The sequence below is a fragment of the Oncorhynchus mykiss genome, chromosome 4 (assembly GCF_013265735.2).
Source record: "Oncorhynchus mykiss isolate Arlee chromosome 4, USDA_OmykA_1.1, whole genome shotgun sequence".
NCBI classification, from domain to species: domain Eukaryota; kingdom Metazoa; phylum Chordata; class Actinopteri; order Salmoniformes; family Salmonidae; genus Oncorhynchus; species Oncorhynchus mykiss.
Genome location: NC_048568.1, coordinates 26,437,501 through 26,459,113, shown reverse-complemented (window position 1 = coordinate 26,459,113; position 21,613 = coordinate 26,437,501). Strand labels below are relative to the sequence as shown.

Here is a 21,613-nt window from a genome sequence, read left to right as displayed (position 1 = left end):
TATATGCTGATATTACATGCACTGTATATGCTGATATTACATGCACTGTATATGCTGATATTATATGCACTGTATATGCTGATATTACATGCACTGTATATGCTGATATTATATGCACTGTATATGCTGATATTATATGCACTGTATATGCTGATATTACATGCACTGTATATGCTGATATTACATGCACTGTATATGCTGATATTACATGCACTGTATATGCTGATATTACATGCACTGTATATGCTGATATTACATGCACTGTATATGCTGATATTATATGCACTGTATATGCTGATATTACATGCACTGTATATGCTGATATTACATGCACTGTATATGCTGATATTACATGCACTGTATATGCTGATATTACATGCACTGTATATGCTGATATTACATGCACTGTATATGCTGATATTATATGCACTGTATATGCTGATATTACATGCACTGTATATGCTGATATTATATGCACTGTATATGCTGATATTATATGCACTGTATATGCTGATATTATATGCACTGTATATGCTGATATTACATGCACTGTATATGCTGATATTATATGCACTGTATATGCTGATATTACATGCACTGTATATGCTGATATTACATGCACTGTATATGCTGATATTACATGCACTGTATATGCTGATATTATATGCACTGTATATGCTGATATTACATGCACTGTATATGCTGATATTACATGCACTGTATATGCTGATATTACATGCACTGTATATGCTGATATTATATGCACTGTATATGCTGATATTACATGCACTGTATATGCTGATATTATATGCACTGTATATGCTTATATTATTTTTGGTAACATTTCTATGTTGAAGATTAAGAAATTATTTGGTGCATCTCTCCCCATATTCCATCCAGTTTGCTTTATTTTTATAATATATTACACTTGATATTTTTTGCTTTTCCTCTAACTTATTCTGTGTCTCTATGATACAGTTTTTATTTCCATCTTTCTGTACTATTAATCCCTCTATTTCCTTTGTTAATATGAACTCTTTTCACCAAAATAGATTCATGAGACAAATCTGTTTATGGTCCAATAACATATTTAAAATCATCCATTTACCTTGTGAATCTGTTTGGACAATTTGCCCATTTGGATCAAATATATTGTTAATTAATATCATCACCCCTTTTCAGTTTCTTTGCCCATAGGAGAAGTATATCTTGCCCCCTAAGTCCTTTTTCCACACAACTTCAACTAAAATTGGTGAATGAGTTTCCTGTAAACAATATATGTTATTTTCCTTCTCTTTCATCCAGGTAAATACTGATTGTCTTTTCTTATTATCTTCTAAGCCATTACAATTATAACTGGCTATACTTATTTCCCCATTTACCATAACAAGATACAAGTTTAAATTATATTTATCATAATATATGTTTGTAAACTTACCATTAATATGCACCATGATGACTGAGTGTCTATATAACTGTACCATGATACAGGATTGGCACTGCTACTGAGTAAACCTCCAATTGTCCTTCACTATTCCACTCGCTAAAACCTCCCCCCATCCCAAGTTGGGTTGTCGTCCCAGTGACTGGCAGACCACCTCTGTCCAACTGGATCCTAGGGCCATTGAAAGATTCTGTATTCCAATGGAACGTTGTGTCAGCTAATCCAAGTGTATCATTTCATTTTAAAAATCATTTTGCAATTATGTTAGCACAGTTAGCAAACTGTGGTGCTAATTAAAGAAGCAATACACCTGGCCTTCTTTAGACTAGTTGAGTATCTGGAGAATCAGCATTTGTGGGTTCGATTACAAGCTCAAAATGGCCAGAAACAAAGTACTTTCTTCTGAAACTCGGCAGTCAATTCTTGTTCTGAGAAATGAAGCCTATTCCATGCAAGAAATTGCCAAGAAACTGAAGATCTGGTACAATGCTGTGTACTACTTCTTTCACAAAACAGCACAAACTGGCTCTAACCAGAATATAAAGAGGAGTGGGAGGCCCCGGTGCACAACTGAGCAAGAGGACAAATACAGTAGAGTGTCTAGTTTGAGAAACAGACGCCTCACAAGTTCTCAATTGGCAGCTTCATGAAATAGTACCCGCAAAACACCAGTCTCAATGTCAACAGTGAAGAGGTGACTCCGGGATGCTGGCCTTCTAGGTAGAGTTCCTCTGTCCAGTGTCTGTGTTCTTTTGCCCATCTTAATATTTTATTTTTATTGGCCAGTCTGAGATATGGCTTTTTCATTGCAACTCTGCCTAGAAGGCCAGCATCCCGGAGTCGCCTCTTCACTGTCACCTCTTCAATTTATTTCCACAATTAACGCATAATATGTGTAATAATGTAGGTAGTTAATATGAAGTATTGTTACCTCCCCCCCTCAATCTTAGCTAACTATCTAACGTTATACTGCATCTAAAGTCAATCTGGTGACAGCAAAATTATGATAAAAGGTTTTCCTACTATTTATTTGCCTCCACTTGAATGTCATTGTATTTCCAAGCCACTGTCATGAAATTTTGATGAAATCTTCATCAGTGCTCATTGACGATATGCTCAGTCCAAAACAAATGTTCAAAACAATATTCTGAGGAAACATGCAACCCATGAATAGAAAAGAACAACAGAGAAAACAACTGATCTGGAAACAGAAGAAGAGAGTTGTATCCATTTGGAGTGAAAGGCATTCTCAAAACCAGGTAGGTAGTGGGGAGACGCTCCCATGTGGTAACACATTCTCTAGTTTGCTTCTTTTTTTTGTTGTAACTTTATTTAACTAGGCAAATCAGTTAAGAACAAACTCTTATTTTCAATGATGGCCTGCTGGGGAACAGTGGGTTAACTGCCTTGTTCAGGGGCAGAACAACATATTTTTGCCCTTGTCAGCTCAGGGATTTGATCTTGCAACCTTTTGGTTACTAGTCCAAAGCTCTAACCGCTAGGCTACCTGCCACCTCTTGTGTGTGTGCCTCTGTGTGTGTGTGATACCCACCTGATCATGGAGGGGGGTTTGATGTCTCCCAGATGGTGCATAGGGGGTGGTGGTGGGGGGTCATGGGGTCGTGTGTACATTCTGTCCCCAGGGCGGTTCAGCAGCTCATTCATCTGGCTGTAGGGCAGCGCTGCTAGGGAGAATGGCCCGTCCATCCCATCCAAGTAACTAGGAGCTCTGAGAGGGGGGAGGGGGGGGGGGCATTAGCGTTACAGATCCCCTCCATATACAGTACCAGTCAAAAGTTTGGACACACCTACTCAATTTATTTTGACTATTTTCTACAATAGTGAAGACATCAAAACTAGGAAATAACACGTATGGAATCATGTAGACAGCTTTGCACACTCTTGGCATTCTCTCAACAAGCTTCACAAGGAATGCTTTTCCAATAGCCTTGAAGGAGTTTCCACATATGCGGAGTAATTGTTGGCTGCTTTTTCTTCAATCTGTGGTCCAACTCATCCCAAACCATCTCAATTGGGTTGAGGTCGGGTGATTGTGGAGGCCAGGTCATCTGATGCAGCACTCCATCACTCTCCTTCTTGGTCAAATAGCCCTTACACAGCCTGAAGGTGTGTCTTGAGTCATTGTCCTGTTGAAAAACAAATGAATGTCCCACTAAGCGCAAACCAGATGGGATGGCGTATCATTGCAGAATGCTGTGGTAGCCATGCTGGTGAAGTGTGCCTTGAATTCTAAATAAATCACAGACAGTGCCACCAGCAAAGCACCCCCACACCATCACACCTCCTCCTCCATGCTTCACAGTGGGAGCCACACATGCGGAGATCATCCGTTCACCTACTCTGCGTCTCACAAAGACATAGCGGTTGGAACCAAAAATCTCCAATTTGGACTCATCAGATCAAAGGTCAGATGAGTCTAATGTCCATTGCTCGTGTTTCTTGGCCCAAGCAAGTCTCTTCTTCTTATTGGTGTCCTTTAGTAGTGGTTTCTTTGCAGGAATTCGACCATGAAGGCCTGATTCATGCAGTCTCCTCTGATATTAAATGTATCTGTTACTTGAACTCTGTGAAGCATTTATTTAGGCTGCAATTTCTGAGGCTGGTAACTCTAATGAGGTAAATCTGGGTCTTCCTTTCCTGTGGTGGAGAGCCAGTTTCACCATAGCGCTTGATGGTTTTTGCGACTGCACTTAAAGAAACTTTCAAAGTTCTTGACATTTTCTGAATTGACTGACCTTCATGTAGTAAAGAAATGATGGACTGTCATTTTTCTTTGCTTATCTGAGCTGTTCTTGCCATAATATGGACTTGGTATTTTACCAAATAGGGCTATCTTCTATATACCATCCCTACCTTGTCTCAACACAACTGATTGGCTCAAATGCATTAAGAAGGAAAGAAATTCCACAAATTAACAAGCCACACTTGTTAATTGAAATGCATTGAAATGCATATTTTACACATGACAGGGTAGTGTTTGATATAGAGAAAGGGGAAGTGTTAGAGTGTTACACATGACAGGGTAGTGTTTGATATCGAGAAAGGGGAAGTGTTAGAGTGTTACACATGACAGGGTAGTGTTTGATATAGAGAAAGGGGAAGTGTTAGAGTGTTACACATGACAGGGTAGTGTTTGATATAGAGAAAGGGGAAGTGTTAGAGTGTTACACATGACAGGGTAGTGTTTGATATAGAGAAAGGGGAAGTGTTAGAGTGTTACACATGACAGGGTAGTGTTTGATATAGAGAAAGGGGAAGTGTTAGAGTGTTACACATGACAGGGTAGTGTTTGATATAGAGAAAGGGGAAGTGTTAGAGTGTTACACATGACAGGGTAGTGTTTGATATAGAGAAAGGGGAAGTGTTAGAGTGTTACACATGACAGGGTAGTGTTTGATATAGAGAAAGGGGAAGTGTTAGAGTGTTACACATGTCAGGGTAGTGTTTGATATAGAGAAAGGGGAAGTGTTAGAGTGTTACACATGACAGGGTAGTGTTTGATATAGAGAAAGGGGAAGTGTTAGAGTGTTACACATGACAGGGTAGTGTTTGATATAGAGAAAGGGGAAGTGTTAGAGTGTTACACATGACAGGGTAGTGTTTGATATAGAGAAAGGGGAAGTGTTAGAGTGTTACACATGACAGGGTAGTGTTTGATATAGAGAAAGGGGAAGTGTTAGAGTGTTACACATGACAGGGTAGTGTTTGATATAGAGAAAGGGGAAGTGTTAGAGTGTTACACATGACAGGGTAGTGTTTGATATAGAGAAAGGGGAAGCGTTAGATCTTTGTGGGCTATAATCAGCCTTGTCTCAGGGTAGTTGGGGGGGGCTGTGCATTGGCAAAGTGGGCGGGGTTATATCATGCCTGGTTGGCCCTGTCCGGGGGTATCGTCGGATGGGGCCACAGTGTCTCCCGATCCTTGTTCACTGATCACTGGACGTGCTACCTTGTCCTGGAACTGCTGTTTTTCCGACTCTCTCTCTTTACCGCATTTGCTGTCTCTAACTCTGAATGTTCGGCTATGAAAAGCCAACTGACATTTAATCCTGAGGTGCTGATCTGTTGCACCCTCGACAACCACTGTGATTATTATTATCTGACCCTACTGGTCATCTATGAACGTTTGAACATCTTGGCCATGTTCTGTTTTAATCTCCACCTGGCACAGCCAGAAGAGGACTGGCCACCCCTCAGAGCCTGGTTCCTCTCTAGGTTTTTTCCTAGGTTCCGGTCTTTCTAGGGAGTTTTTCCTAGCCACCGTGCTTCTACATCAGCATTGCTTGCTGTTTGGGGTTTTAGGCTGGGTTTCTGTACAGCACTTTGTGACATTGGCTGATATAAAAAGGGTTTCATAAATACATTTGATTGATTGATTGATTGATAGTGTTTGATATAGAGAAAGGGGAAGCATTAAAGTGTTACACAAGTGCTCAAGGAACTCTATTACAAATGCCAAGTCACTCACCCACCATTGCACATTGTACCAAATGGTAGATTGGACCTCACTTTATATGCTCAGAAAGCTACATTTGTATGTGTTCATCTACAAAGCCCTTTTGAGTAAACTCCCTCTTTACCTCTGTAGTCTGGTCTCCTTCACCACCAGCAGTTACCATACCTGGTCTGCTAGGTGGTTGCTACTTAAAGTCCCCAGGACATTCACAGTATTAGGCAAGACTGCCTTCTCTTCTTGTGCACCAGAGGCATGGAATAATCTACAATCGATGCTTCTAGATATGTTAGTGCCACTGAATGCATTTAAAATATTGATGTGAGACTCTGTTACAGAGGAGTGTAAATGCTATTTTTAGGCTGGATCATGTTGTATTGTATTGTTGTATGTTTTAATTCTGTAATGTGTTGTTTGTTGCTGCTTTCTTGGCCAGGTCTCCCTTGAAAAAGAGACTCTGAGTCTCCTGGTTAATTAAATAAAATGTAAAAAAATAAGGGAGACGGGGAATTGGGACGTGACACAAATTCTCCATATAGAGTAACATTGGGGTTTAATAGCGTTCCCCAATGCTCCATATACAGAGAAACACGCACACGTACACGCACACACACTCACACTCACACACACACTCACCCAGACCTGTCGTGGTAGGGAGCGGAGCCATTAGGCTCTCTGTGTTTCAGGGCCTCTTCAGGGTCGTCCTCAGCTAGCTCCGCCCCGAGCGCCAGTTTCTGCCACTCCTTCTTCCGGTCGTGAGGCGCCCGCGGGATCTTCTCAGTCTCCAGAGTACGGTCGTTTCCCCTAACCTGGAGAACGAGGGGATAGAGGGAGGAAGGTAGGAGGAGAGGGGGGAGGAGAGAGAGAAGAGGGAGGGGGGTTGGAAGAACGAAGAAAGGAAAGAGGCAAGAGAGAGAGACAGACAAAGAGAGAGAGACTAGGGTCTTCATCTGTACAGAACTATCAGACAAACACAGCACTTCATTGAAGTTCCCTTCACACACATTTAAACTGCTTTGATTACAAGTAGAGGGAAGAGCTATGTTTTTATTTAACATTTAAAGAGAGACAGAGAGCAGAACTGAGTGCAAAGACAGGAGGCAACAGAGAGAAGAAAGATTTAATAGAGAGAGTCAACAGTCGGTTCACTCCTGTCTTCACATTGATTGGATCGGGACTAACAAAGTTTGGTACACACACACACACACACACACACACACACACCTACACACACACACACACACACCTACACACACATTTGTGTTACTATCCTTGTGGAGACCAAAACATTTATTACCATTCCAAATCCTATTTTCCCCTTAACCTAACCTTAACTCCTAACTTTAACCCTAACTTCTAACCCTAATTGTAACCCTAAGACTAAAACTAACCCTTAAACCAAAAATAGCCTTTTTCCTTGTGGGGACCGGCTCCTGAGTGGCGCAGCGGTCTAAGGCACTGCATCTCAGTGCTAGAGGCATCACTACAGACCCTGGTTCGATTCCAGGCTGTATCACAACCGCACAATTGGCCCAGGTTTGGCCGTGGTAGGCTGTCATTGTAAATAATAATTTGTTCTTAACTGACTTGCCTAGTTAAATAATATTTAAAAATAAAGGAATGTCCCCACTTATCTGAATGTTTCTTGTTTCACTATCCTTATTAGGACTTCTGGTCCCCACAAGGATAGTAAAACCAAAACACAAACACAATCCCATAAAGCCTCATAAGCAAAACGTATCTCTGCTCTTGGCTTTGCACAGTAGCTGATGTCATAGTGACTCTCTCATTTTCATTGGATACTAAGCCATATGGAATGTTTACATAGACATAGAGTAGGATGCTCAGTCTACACATATATAAAACGGGACACACAGAAGGTGTGAGCACAACAGAGCACAACACAGAACAAGTGTAAGGCAGAACATAGTGTAGGTGAGGAATACCACACTGCTATGTGAAGTCTGGGAACAAGGAAAGCTGTAGCTGACATTTTAGTTGAATGAGTTGGACATTACAGGGCATGTTGAATGTATAGTACTACAAGAAACATGGTGTCTACTATACACCAAAATTAAAAGAAAGATCATGTCCAAATAATAGTACAACGAATTGAACTGTACTTTACTAATTAAATCATTTTTGCCAAAATACACAACAGAATTCTTAGTTCCCATACCTACAGCAGTGGGAACGTGAAATTAGGTCTTCATAATGCATTATAACATGTCTAAATATTGTCCTAGGGACGATGAGCTGTAAAAAGACACATGGTTTGTAATGAGATCACATACCTGTCCTGGGAGGTCTAAGTACCTATAGACCTGATCATACAGGTGGGGGTCCTGCAACTACAAGAACAAAACGACAAGAGAAGCACCAGAGGGAACCAATGAACACCACACAGAGCACTGGAACGCAACACCGCTGGCTGTTGAGAGCTGCAAGAACAGGACAGCGGCAGGGCAGTGAATCACACCAGGAAGCAAAACTCTCTTCAACACAAAATGACGTGACACAGCTGGACTGACAGTAGTCACACACAGCGGCAGAGCGCAAGTCATACAATTTAACATAGTGCATGCGCCACTTACAAAGCAAATAAACAGTGGACTGGAGCGCACACACACACACACAGCTCCAAACAAACACTCACTCAAAGACAACAGAGCTGTTCAGACATACAAAGACAAAGAAATCGTCATAAAAGAAAAGAGCTTATTTGAACACACAAAAAGCACAAAGCACGCCACTCACAACACAGCGCAGTCTGACAAGAACACACAGTGACAAAACATGACAGAGTGTTTGGCACAACACAGTTAGCACAACACGGTTAGCACAACACGGTTAGCACAACACGGTTAGCACAACACGGTTAGCACAACACGGTTAGCACAACACAGTTAGCACAACACAGTTAGCACAACACAGTTAGCACAACACAGGTAGCACAACACGGTTAGCACAACACGGTTAGCACAACACAGTTAGCACAACACAGTTAGCACAACACGGTTAGCACAACACAGTTAGCACAACACGGTTAGCACAACACGGTTAGCACAACACGGTTAGCGCCAGAAGGAAGCACAAAGCAAGCGGCAAAAGAACAAGAGGGAGTCATCATTCACAGTCCGTTTAAAACAAAACCACCTAGCTAGCTTACAGGCAACATCCAAGACAGAAAAAGACAGTTGGTGTTCCTAGACTGTTGCTATGCAGCAGAAATCTCAGCAATTTGGTCAAACACTTTCGTTAAGAGGCAGCAAAGCATCGGCCTCAAATAATTATGCTAAGTAGGCAAATTTATCTCCTCTCAATCTATTCCCTACTACATAACCCTACAGAGCCCCCCATTCAGAGACATATTGAAACATACAGAGCCCTCTCCCAAGTCTAAACCATCATCAAGCCAATCAAGTGAAAAATATTGTTTTGTCGATTGTTTGATCAATCAACATTCCTGTTAGTATAGCTCTAATCTAACTCAAGTAGATAACGTGTTGTGTTGTTAGTTTGTGTCATGACGTGGCTCTTTCTGGGTGTAGATCGTGGCTTCCCCCTCTCTCACTGTTATCTCAGGCCATAAATTCCTGGCGGAGACTCTCTCCCCCTGGTCATGCAGAGAGAGAACAAGGGATTTCACTTGGCCAAACTAAATCCCAAAGTCCCAAAATGGGACTTTTAAACAATATTTCCACCTTTGAGAGTGTGGGAATGGTCCGTGGACACTTAAGGGGCAGTTATGTTGAGTGTGTTTCATTTGGTGACCTCACGAAGGACATGAAACACACATAACTATATCTCTGAATGTGTACATTTCTCAATTATGGGGTTTGCATCTAATTCTTGTATAAAATGAATGAGTAAAGATGAAACTATTTGTGAAATTAGACAATGTGATGTTAACATTTTTAATTTGAGGGAATTTAATTCCCTGTAAAGTTTCACTAGTCAGCGGCCACGCCCCCGTGAGCACAGACATGATCTGGCGTCATGGAACCGCCCTTTTCTATTGAATAAAAACCCCTCCTGAGGAAATCCTCACCAGACCACGCATATCTCGGTGTAAGCTGAGGTGGCACAGGTTTGACTACCAAAACTAGAAAACTATGCAACGTGGAGCATTGGCTACACGGCTGAAAATGGTTAAACTCTGAGACTATCGATCCCTACAAAATAAGAGCAAATCTTAGATACTAATTACAAGTCTACAGCTAGAAATTATGTAAACCTGAGATGCAAATACCGACAACCGCCGAAACATCTACTTTAAGAACAATGGACGCCTGACGTATCCATGACAACAGACACTATCAGGAGCCGCCGATAGAGCTACCACCATGAGTAACCAGAGACTCTCTCATGAGTAACCAACTGACTCTCCCGCAGACGGACCAACGATTCCAACAGAGAAGACAACAACGACATATGGGCGTAAATATATTGATTTGAATTATTCCCGAATGAGCGAGCGTTCATGTGCAAAGGATTAGCATTTCAAACAATATAATTATCCAGTGTGTAGTGATCCATTTTGTCTTTCCCGCTCTTTCTCAGTCCACAGCCCCTTCCCTTTGTCCACCAAGCCGTCATATCGGCTTAACCCACTAGGGGATCTTCCCTACCAATATCTACTGTTTGTTTGTTTATGCATTTCTGTGATTATTTAGTTAGTTAGTAAATAAATTATTAAGCCAATAGTGTATGGATGATTCATAGTTTAGGCTGGGTTCATGCAGATAGCTATCAATTTACGACGTTTGGAATGAGACTGATGTGAGGTAAAGAATAATTCATTAATTAGAAGACTAATTGATCAGATATTAAAATATCTGAAGAGTTATATTCGGAAAATGATAACTTTGTAATCTGAAGATTTTCCATGGTGCCCCGACTTCCTAGTTAATTCAATTTACATGATTAGTCTAATCACGTAATAATATTTACAGAGAATTGATTTGATAAATAACAGTCTTCACTTTTAATGATGCCAGAGACGCGACATTTGTTTCCGTGACACATGCTCAGGTGATCAGGCGGGCGTGTGACAGAGGGGTGGGTAGTGATTTGACGAGACGTGGATTGGGCGGTTGTCAGCCTGTGTTTGTGTTTAGCTAGCTGTAGTTGACCCCGCCCCCAACCCGTCCCTGTGATGCCCAGGGCAGACAGTAGTCACACAGCAGAGTGAAGGGAACATCATGAATCCTAACAGTAATGCATATTGATTAGCCACGATTAATCACAGGCCATTACGCTGAGGAAGCACGGGTGGAGAGAAGGACACACACACACACACACACACACACACACACACACACACCAGAGAATATGGAATGGACCTGAAGGTTTATTGTACTCGCAAGCCTTTCCTTAATCAGTTAAAATGGTTATGAGTGATGAGTGTGTGGGTCGCTGTGAGTGTGTGTTCGTGTTTGAGTGTGTGTGTGTGTTCATGTTTGAGTGTGTGTGTGGGTTCTGCATGTGTAATTACTGTTATAAATGTGGCTAATTTCAGGACCCTGTATGACTAACCCATGCAGTCATCCTCCATCTGAATGTGCCAGCGGCACACAGGAGTGTGTCTTGTTGTGTGTGTGTGTATATACAGTGTGTGTGTGTGTATGTGTATACAGTGTGTGTGTGTGACAGACTCAGCATAATGCCACCGCCACTGCTCTCTCTACTCCCCCATGCAGGTCCTAACCCAGCCTGGGAGTCTGGGGGTGGGAGGGAGGGACCTGGTACAGTTACCTAACCATCATTTGGTCATTGTCATGGAGATTGTATACTAATCAGGGGTGAAAGTAGAATTAATTTATTCTGATACAGGACCTTCTATGTCATTTGATGGCCTCATCATAGAACTACATATAGAATCCCTACTAATTCAATAGGATCTCTGTGAGTCTTAAACATTTGTGATTTAACTTTTAAAATGTATGAACTTTTACCTTGGCATACCTCAACCAGTCATGATGTCTTCATCTGATTGTCAAACAATCACTTCAATGGGCTCCTTTACTACCACGCATGTTCATCTACTCACAACATATCTCCAACCTCTAAACAGTGGTGAATGGAAAGGGACCTCTTCTACACAACACACCAAAAAGTGTAATGACACTTGGTGAATGTCATTAGGATAGAATGTATGTGTCCACTGCTGTCCGCGTGTCTCGGTTTCGGCCACTCATCTCTGCCTTGGAAAAATGTCAGTGTTCTCGCCGAACCACATAGTATTTTGGAGCGTTGGCTTTACCACCGGTGTTCATGTCCATTCTCTCTTTTCCATGCCTCTGACATGCAGTTTTCTTGATATTTTGTTTTCATTATTGTGATAGGCTCATGTTTTACCGGTACGGCGTACCCCCACTATTTATTTTACCGGTACGGCGTACCCCCACTATTTATTTTACCGGTACGGCGTACCCCCACTATTTATTTTACCGGTACGGCGTACCCTCACTATTTATTTTACCGGTACGCGTACCCTCACTATTTATTTTACCGGTACGGCGTACCCCCACTATTTATTTTACCGGTACGGCGTACCCTCACTATTTATTTTACCGGTACGGCGTACCCTCACTATTTATTTTACCGGTACGGCATACCCTCACTATTTATTTTACCGGTACGGCATACCCCCACTATTTATTTTACCGGTACGGCGTACCCTCACTATTTATTTTACCGGTACGGCATACCCTCACTATTTATTTTACCGGTACGGCGTACCCCCACTATTTATTTTACCGGTACGGCGTACCCCCACTATTTATTTTACCGGTACGGCGTACCCTCACTATTTATTTTACCGGTACGGCGTACCCTCACTATTTATTTTACCGGTACGGCGTACCCTCACTATTTATTTTACCGGTACGGCGTACCCCCACTATTTATTTTACCGGTACGGCGTACCCCCACTATTTATTTTACCGGTACGGCGTACCCTCACTATTTATTTTACCGGTACGGCATACCCTCACTATTTATTTTACCGGTACGGCGTACCCCCACTATTTATTTTACCGGTACGGCATACCCCCACTATTTATTTTACCGGTACGGCGTACCCTCACTATTTATTTTACCGGTACGGCATACCCTCACTATTTATTTTACCGGTACCTTGTACCAGACCACCTTACTTTCACCCCTAATTTGAATTACCAAGTACATAGTAGTACTAAAGTACTGAACCTCTTACATGTGAAGTACAGGGAGAAATATCAGATCACAACCATCCTGCTAGTTAGTGGAGGGGGTCTGTGTTAGTGGGCAGCAGGTGGAGGGAGGGGGTCTGTGTTAGTGAGCAGCAGGTGGAGGGAGGTGGTCTGTGTTAGTGGGCAGCATGTGGAGGGAGGGGGTCTGTGTTAGTGGGCAGCAGGTGGAGGAAGGTAGTCTGTGTTAGTGGGCAGTAGGTGGAGGAAGGTAGTCTGTGTTAGTGGGCAGCAGGTGGAGGAAGGTGGTCTGTGTTAGTGGGCAGCAGTTGGAGGAAGGTGGTCTGTGTTAGTGGGCAGCATGTGGAGGGAGGTAGTCTGTGTTAGTGGGCAGCATGTGGAGGAAGGTAGTCTGTGTTAGTGGGCAGCAGTTGGAGGAAGGTGGTCTGTGTTAGTGGGCAGCATGTGGAGGGAGGGGGTCTGTGTTAGTGGGCAGCATGTGGAGGGAGGTAGTCTGTGTTAGTGGGCAGCATGTGGAGGAAGGTAGTCTGTGTTAGTGGGCAGCAGTTGGAGGAAGGTGGTCTGTGTTAGTGGGCAGCATGTGGAGGGAGGGGGTCTGTGTTAGTGGGCAGCAGGTGGAGGGAGGGGGTTTGTGTTAGTGGGCAGCAGGTGAAGGGAAGGGGTCTGTGTTAGTGGGCAGCAGGTGGAGGAAGGTGGTCTATGTTAATGGGCAGCAGGTGGAGGGAGGGTGTCTGTGTTAGTGGGCAGCAGGTGGAGGGAGGGGTCTGTGTTAGTGGGCAGCAGGTGGAGGGAGGGAGTCTGTGTTAGTGGGCAGCAGGTGGAGGGAGGGAGTCTGTGTTAGTGGGCAGCAGGTGGAGGAAGGTAGTCTGTGTTAGTGGGCAGCAATTGGAGGGAGGGGTCTGTGTTAGTGGGAAGTGGGCAGCAGGTGAAGGGAGGGGGTCTGTGTTAGTGGGAAGTGGGCAGCAGGTGAAGGGAGGGTGTCTGTGTTAGTGGGCAGCAGGTGGAGGGAGGGGTCTGTGTTAGTGGGCAGCAGGTGGAGGGAGGGAGTCTGTGTTAGTGGGCAGCAGGTGGAGGGAGGAGGTCTGTGTTAGTGGGCAGCAGGTGGAGGGAGGGGGTCTGTGTTAGTGGGCAGCAGGTGGAGGGAGGGGTCTGTGTTAGTGGGCAGCAGGTGGAGGGAGGGCTGCATGCTAACCTAGGAGGTTACAATCCGGCCAGCCAGCGATTGTCTCAGAAGTGTTTTGTAGTTAGGGAGGTGATTAACAAGGGTTTCCAGGTAAGTAGTAGGTAGGTAAGTAGGAGGTAGGTAAGTAGGAGGTAGGTAAGTAGTAGGTAGGTAAGTAGTAGATAGGTAAGTAGGAGGTAGGTAAGTAAGAGGTAGGTAAGTAGTAGGTAGGTAAGTAGTAGGTAGGTAAGTAGGAGGGGTTAGCAGCAGAGTTAGTGGGGGCCAGTCCACTGCTTTGATGCAGGGCAAATGCCTTAGGTAGGGGGGCAGCAGGATAACCTGAGGGTCCCATGACAGGGTCTGGGGGGTCAGCCTTACCTCTGGGGGGGAGGGGACTCTTATAAGGCCCTCTGGCCACAAATGAAAAGGCATTTCCAGCTGCACACAGTCAGAGACAATAGAGACGGGATGAGAACAGGGGAGAGGACGAAGGGAAGGAGAGAGGGAGAGGGGTTAGAGCATGGGTAGGGAACCTGACCAGTAATATTGTGTTGAAGGGGGGATGGGAGTACATTGTGGGGAGTTGGCAATCGGGGCAAATCCAGTCCCTGCATGTTGGTAGTTTATAAAACCAGTTTGTTCCAGAAAAAAGTGCCCTGATCTGTTGTAGAGATGCTTGTACACTCTCTCCCTCTCTTTCTCTGTTCTTTCTCTCTCTCTTTCTCTGTTCTTTCTTTCTTTCTTTCTCTCTCACTCACTTTCTCTAGCCAAGGATATGTCTATCCACTCACATAGCTCCATAATGTCCATGCCAGAAACACAGTCGTCTCTTATTCCACCATCCTGTACTTGTATGCCTGTATCTCATAATGTATCTGAACCCAAACCAGAACTATTTGTGTGTAGACCCCAGAAATCTCCCTCACCTGGCTATCTGTAAGGGCTCTGTACTCTGTACTGTAATGGCTGCCAGTGTATTGTGGTGCAGGGGAAATGAATAGGGCTTTATAACCCCACTGAGTTAAGCCTTTTATTAGACTGGGATCTGGCCCCAACTCCCCCACCATCCCAACTCAATACCCTGTCTACACAAAACAAGGTCTATTGAATACTGTATATATAGGCCGATTGCCTAGTATTCTGTGAAATACATCTTCTATATATTCTGTGTCCTCTGTCTTTTCTAAACACACAGTGGTGTGACTGTAACTGTCCCCTGACTACTGTAACTGTCCCCTGACTACTGTAACTGTCCCCTGTCCCCTGACTACGGTAACTGTTTGTGTTCCCTAACTACTGTAACTGTTTGTGTTCCCTGACTACGGTAACTATCCCCTGACTACTGTAACTGTCCCCTGACTACTGTAACTGTCCCCTGTTCCCTGACTACTGTAACTGTTTGTATTCCCTGACTATGGTAACTATCCCCTGACTACTGTAACTGTTCCCTGACTACTGTAACTGTTTGTGTTCCCTGACTACTGTAACTGTTTGTGTTTTCTGACTACGATAACTATCCCCTGACTACTGTAATTGTCCCCTGACTACTGTAACTGTCCCCTGACTACTGCAACTGTCCCCTGACTATTGTAACTGTCCCCTGACTACTGTAACTGTCCCCCGTTCCCTGACTACTGTAACTGTCCCCTGACTACTGTAACTGTTCCCTGACTACTGTAACTGTCCCCTGACTACTGCAACTGTCCCCTGACTACTGCAACTGTCCCCTGACTATTGTAACTGTCCCCTGACTACTGTAACGGTCCCCTGACTACTGTAACTGTCCCCTGACTACTGTAATGGTCCCCTGTTCCCTGACTACTGTAACTGTCCCCTGACTACGGTAACTGTCCCCTGACTACTGTAACTGTCCCCTGACTACTGTAACTATCCCCTGTTCCCTGATTACTGTAACTGTCCCCTGACTACTGTAACTGTCCCCTGTTCCCTGACTACTGTAACTGTTCCCTGACTACTGTAACTGTCCCCTGTTCCCTGACTACTGTAACTGTCCCCTGACTACTGTAACTGTCCCTGACTACTGTAACTATCCCCTGTTCCCTGACTACTGTAACTGTCCCCTGACTACTGTAACTGTCCCCTGACTACTGTAACTATACCCTGTTGCCTGACTACTGTAACTGTCCTCTGTCTACTGTAACTGTCCCCTGACTACTGTCACTGTCCCCTGTTCCCTGATAACTGTAACTGTCCCCTGACTACTGTAACTATCCCCTGTCCCCTGACTACTGTAACTGTCCCCTGACTACTGTAACTGTTCCCTGTTCCCTGACTACTGTAACTGTCTCCTGACTACTGTAACTATCCCCTGTCCCCTGACTACTGTAACTGTCCCCTGACTACTGTAACTATCCGATGTCCCCTGACTACTGTAACTGTCCCCTGACTACTGTAACTGTCCCCTGTCCCCTGACTACTGTAACTGTCCGCTGACTACTGTAACTGTCCCCTGACTACTGTAACGTGCCTCTGTCTACTGTCTACTGTCCCCTGTTCCCTGACTACTGTAACTGTCCCCTGTCCCCTGACTACTGTAACTGTCCCCTGTTCCCTGACATCTGTAACTGTCCCCTGACTACTGTAACTATCCCCTGTCCCCTGACTACTGTAACTGTCCCCTGACTACTGTAACTGTCCCCTGTTCCCTGACTACTGTAACTTTCCCCTGACTACTGTAACTATACCCTGTTGCCTGACTACTGTAACTGTCCCCTGACTACTGTAACTGTCCCCTGTCCCCTGACTACTGTAACTGTCCGCTGACTACTGTAACTGTCCCCTGTCTACTGTAACTGTTCCCTGACTACTGTAACTGTCCCCTGACTACTGTAACGATCCCCTGTCCCCTGACTACTGTAACTGTTCCCTGATTACTGTAACTGTCCCCTGACTACTGTAACTGTCCCCTGTTCCCTGACTACTGTAACTGTCCCCTGACTATTGTAACTGTCCCCTGACTACTGTAACTATCCCCTGTCCCCTGACTACTGTAACTGTCCCCTGACTACTGTAATTGTCCCCTGACTACTGTAACTATCCCCTGTTCCCTGACTACTGTAACTGTCCCCTGACTACTGTAACTGTCCCCTGTTCCCTGACTACTGTAACTGTCCCCTGACTACTGTAACTGTCCCCTGTTCCCTGACTACTGTAACTGTCCCCTGACTACTGTAACTGTCCCCTGTTCCCTGACTACTGAAACTGTCCCCTGTTCCCTGACTACTGTAACTATCCCCTGTCCCCTGACTACTGTAACTGTCCCCTGATTACTGTAACTGTCCCCTGACTACTGTAACTGTCCCCTGTTCCCTGACTACTGTAACTGTCCCCTGACTACTGTAACTATCCCCTGTCCCCTGACTACTGTAACTGTCCCCTGATTACTGTAACTGTCCCCTGACTACTGTAACTGTCCCCTGACTACTGTAACTATTCCCTGTTCCCTGACTACTGTAACTGTCCCCTGACTACTGTAACTGTCCCCTGTTCCCTGACTACTGTAACTGTCCCCTGTTCCCTGACTACTGTAACTGTCCCCTGACTACTGTAACTGTCCCCTGACTACTGTAACTGTACCCTGACTACTGTAACTATCCCCTGTCCCCTGACTACTGTAACTGTCCCCTGTCTCCTGACTACTGTAACTGTCCCCTGATTACTGTCCCCTGTTCCCTGACTACTGTAACTGTCCCCTGACTACTGTAACTGTCCCCTGTCCCCTGACTACTGTAACTGTCCCCTGACTACTGTACTTGTCCCCTGTCCCCTGACTACTGTAACTGTCCCCTGTTCCCTGACTGTGAGCCTTGTGACTGAACCATTTATCACCACCATGAAAACCCAAACCTCAACTTCTATATCCCAAACCTCTGGCAGGGTTCCTTGTGGAAGCTTCTACCTCATTGACTGGTTGTGTTTGTAAATCTAACCACATTGGCCTCTGATTGAATGGTATGGGGAACTGAGGGCTATGGCCCGCCTCTCAAGCTGGTGCTGATTAGCGTCATAGGGAGCCCCTGGGGCTCGGGGCAGGAGACCCCTCCTTCTGCACAGGGGCTGACTGCTCAGTAATTTAGGGTTTGTGTGAGAGACGGAAGGAGATCTCGGACAATATACAAAGGCTCCCTCATGCTTGTGTGTGTGTGTGTGTTTCTGAGGATGCACAGCGTTCCTCCTCATGAGAGCATTTGTGTGTACGTGTATGTGTGTATACAGTATAGTAAATGTGTATTTATGAAGGGCCCCACATGAGATCAGCTGTGTGTACAGTATGTGGGTGTATGGAAATGTGAGTGTGTCTCTCTAAGGATAAACAAAGGCTCCCTCATGAGGAGTGGGGGCAGAGAGAGGGCAGAGCCAACCATTAATTAGAGTAAATAACTAGACAACAGAGAACCACCCTGTATCCTCCCCTCCCTGATGCTCATCTATTACAGATACATAGCTAATGGTTCCCTGTGTGTGTGTGTGTGTGTGTGTGTGTGTGTGTTCGTGAATCTATGCTTTAATGTGTGTGTGTTTGTGTGTGTGTGTGTTCGTGAATCTATGCTTTAATGTGTGTGTGTTTGTGTGTGTGTGTGTTCGTGAATCTATGCTTTAATGTGTGTGTGTTTGTGTGTGTGTGTGTTCGTGAATCTATGCTTTAATGTGTGTGTGTGTGTTCGTGAATCTATGCTTTAATGTGTGTGTGTGTTCGTGAATCTATGCTTTAATGTGTGTGTGTGTGTGTGTGTGTGTGTGTGTAGAGTACGCCATGGGTCGATATGTACTGTGGTCATTCTGTATAATCAGTGATTTATGCTCACCTCATCTTTCCCCACCCCACTGACCCATATCGACCAGTGTGTGTGTGTGTGTGTGTGTGAATCACTGACCATAGACTACAGTGTTATGTCCTTCATCACATATATCATCTGTAGCTCTAGATGTTAATAATACTGGCAATTCTGATCCAAGAAAAGTTCCACTACTGCGCTCATAATGGCTGAGATTATGCTTACGATATGGAGAGCTGTTCTGAAATTAGTTAGGGTCAGAAAGCCACTTGGTGACACAGCCCCTCAGTTAAGGACCAATGGGCTAACGACACCACGCTGAATCCACCAATATGTAGACAGGATGCTGGAGACGGGCCAATGGCTGCCCTTCATTACCTTCTGTTTCCTCTTCTCCTTCCTCTTGTCCTCTGTGTCCTGCAGCATCTTCTCTCTCCACAGGTCAAAGAAGTAGGAGGGGTTGGTGTAGAACTTCAGCCCCTCCTTACCATCATCCCTGCAGGAGGAAAGCACAGTTACCCCCAGACACTGATCTAAGGTCTGCTCAGAGCCTTGTGGACCAGCGAAGGCTGATGGGGGATGCACTCTGATCAGTCAAGTTTGAACTCTCTCTTTATCTTTTCATTTGTCTTTCATTTCCTCCTGTCTTCACCCTTGACCAGGAGAAATTAAATCGGAAGGAGGAAATTATCACTTCAAATCCCCTATGATGAGGAAATGAATGACCAAACACACACACACACACACACACACACACACAGTCACTCTCTCTCACACACACACACGCACACACACACACACACACACACACACACACACACACACACACACACACACACACACACACACACACACACACACACACACACACACACAGTCACTCTCTCTCACACACACACACACACACACACACACACACACACACACACACACACACACACACACACACACACACACACACACACACACAGTCACTCTCTCTCACACACACACACACACACACACACACACACACACGCACACACGGACACACACACCCAAGACCTACAAATAGCCACATTGACTCACTCTCATACACATGCTAGTCAGTTGCACCAGCAAAAGGTACTGAGGTAACTCACTAGCTGAGCCATATTCTGCCCTGACAACATCATACTGGTTTCTCCATAAGTCACCTGCAGCATTTGAAGGGTTCCACCTCTTTCTCCTAAGGACCATGATGGCCTCGGTGACGAGAGGCCGTGATTGTGACAGGGGGAGGAAGAGGAAACATCATCTAAAATAGCTGAGGACATTTAATGATATGCAACAACATGGGGAAGATTGAAGGGAGTATGACAGGGGTAGGCTGTGTGTGATTGTGTGTGTGAGTGCATCATGTGTATGTGAATTTGGTGTGTGTGACTGTGTTTATTGTGACTGAGTAGTATGGTGTTTATATTGTGATTGTGTATGTGACAGGGTAGCAGCAGCTGGATCTGAAGAACAACAGCCTGAGGTGTTGCAGAGAGAGAGAGAGAGAGAGAGAGAGAGAGGACTTCTATGCCATCAAAAGGAACATAAAATTCGACACGCCAATTTGGATCTGGCTAAAAATACTTGAATCAGTTATTGAACCGATTGCCCTTTATGGTGTGCAGTGTAAAACACAAAATATTACATGCAGAGCAGAATTAGGCCGATACCCACTAATTATCAAAATCCATAAAAGAGCCATTCAATTCTACAACCACCTAAAAGGAAGCGATTCCCAAACCTTCCATAACAAAGCCATCACCTACAGAGAGATGAATCTGGAGAAGAGTCCCCTAAGCAAGCTGGTCCTGAGGCTCTGTTCACAAACACAAACACACCCCACAGAGCCACAGGACAGCAACACAATTACACTCAACCAAATTATGAGAAAACAAAAAGATAATTACTTGACACATTGGAAAGAATTAACAAAACATTTGGCCCTAAACAGAGAGTACACAGTGGCAGAATACCTGACCACCGTGACTGACCCAAAATGAAGGAAATCTTTGACTATGTACAGACTCAGTGAGCATAGCCTTGCTATTGAGAAAGGCCGCCGTAGGCAGACATGGCTCTCAAGAGAAGACAGTCTATGTGCACACTAGAGGTCAACCGATTAACCGGCATGGCCGATTAATTAGGGACGATTTCAAGTTTTCATAACAATCTGCCTTTTTGGATGCCGATTATGGCCGATTACATTGCACTCCACGAGGAGACTGAGTGGCAGGCTGACCACCTGTTACGCGAGTGCAGCGTCAAAAGAACCTTGTGGCTGCAAGGAGCCAAGGTAAGTTGCTAGCTAGCATTAAACTTATCTTCTAAAAAACAATCAATCTTCACATAATCACTAGTTAACTACACATGGTTGATGATATTACTAGGTTAACTAGCTTGTCCTGCGTTGCATATAATTAATGTGGTGCCTGTTAATTTATCATCGAATCACAGCCTACTTCAGCTTCACCAAACGGTTAACAAAAGCACATTGCTGAAAAAAGCACAATCTTTGCACAAATGTACCTA

At 44.5% G+C, this 21,613-nt stretch overlaps 1 protein-coding gene across 4 annotated transcripts in view; it reads right to left on the bottom strand.

Moving 5' to 3' along the window:
* The window catches only part of LOC110522372 (WASP family member 1), a 138,126-nt gene that overhangs the window by 6,563 nt on the left and 109,950 nt on the right, over positions 1-21,613 (bottom strand). For 3 of the 4 annotated variants that reach the window (XM_036976021.1, XM_036976020.1, XM_036976019.1), the window contains 4 exons: positions 19,448-19,565; positions 8,213-8,269; positions 6,555-6,727; positions 2,997-3,173 (listed from right to left, as the gene is read on the bottom strand). In XM_036976021.1, coding sequence (XP_036831916.1) covers positions 2,997-3,173; positions 6,555-6,727; positions 8,213-8,269; positions 19,448-19,565 — 525 coding nt within the window. The remainder of the gene's footprint in view (positions 1-2,996; positions 3,174-6,554; positions 6,728-8,212; positions 8,270-19,447; positions 19,566-21,613) is intronic. The other variant, XM_036976022.1, reaches the window with a different exon arrangement.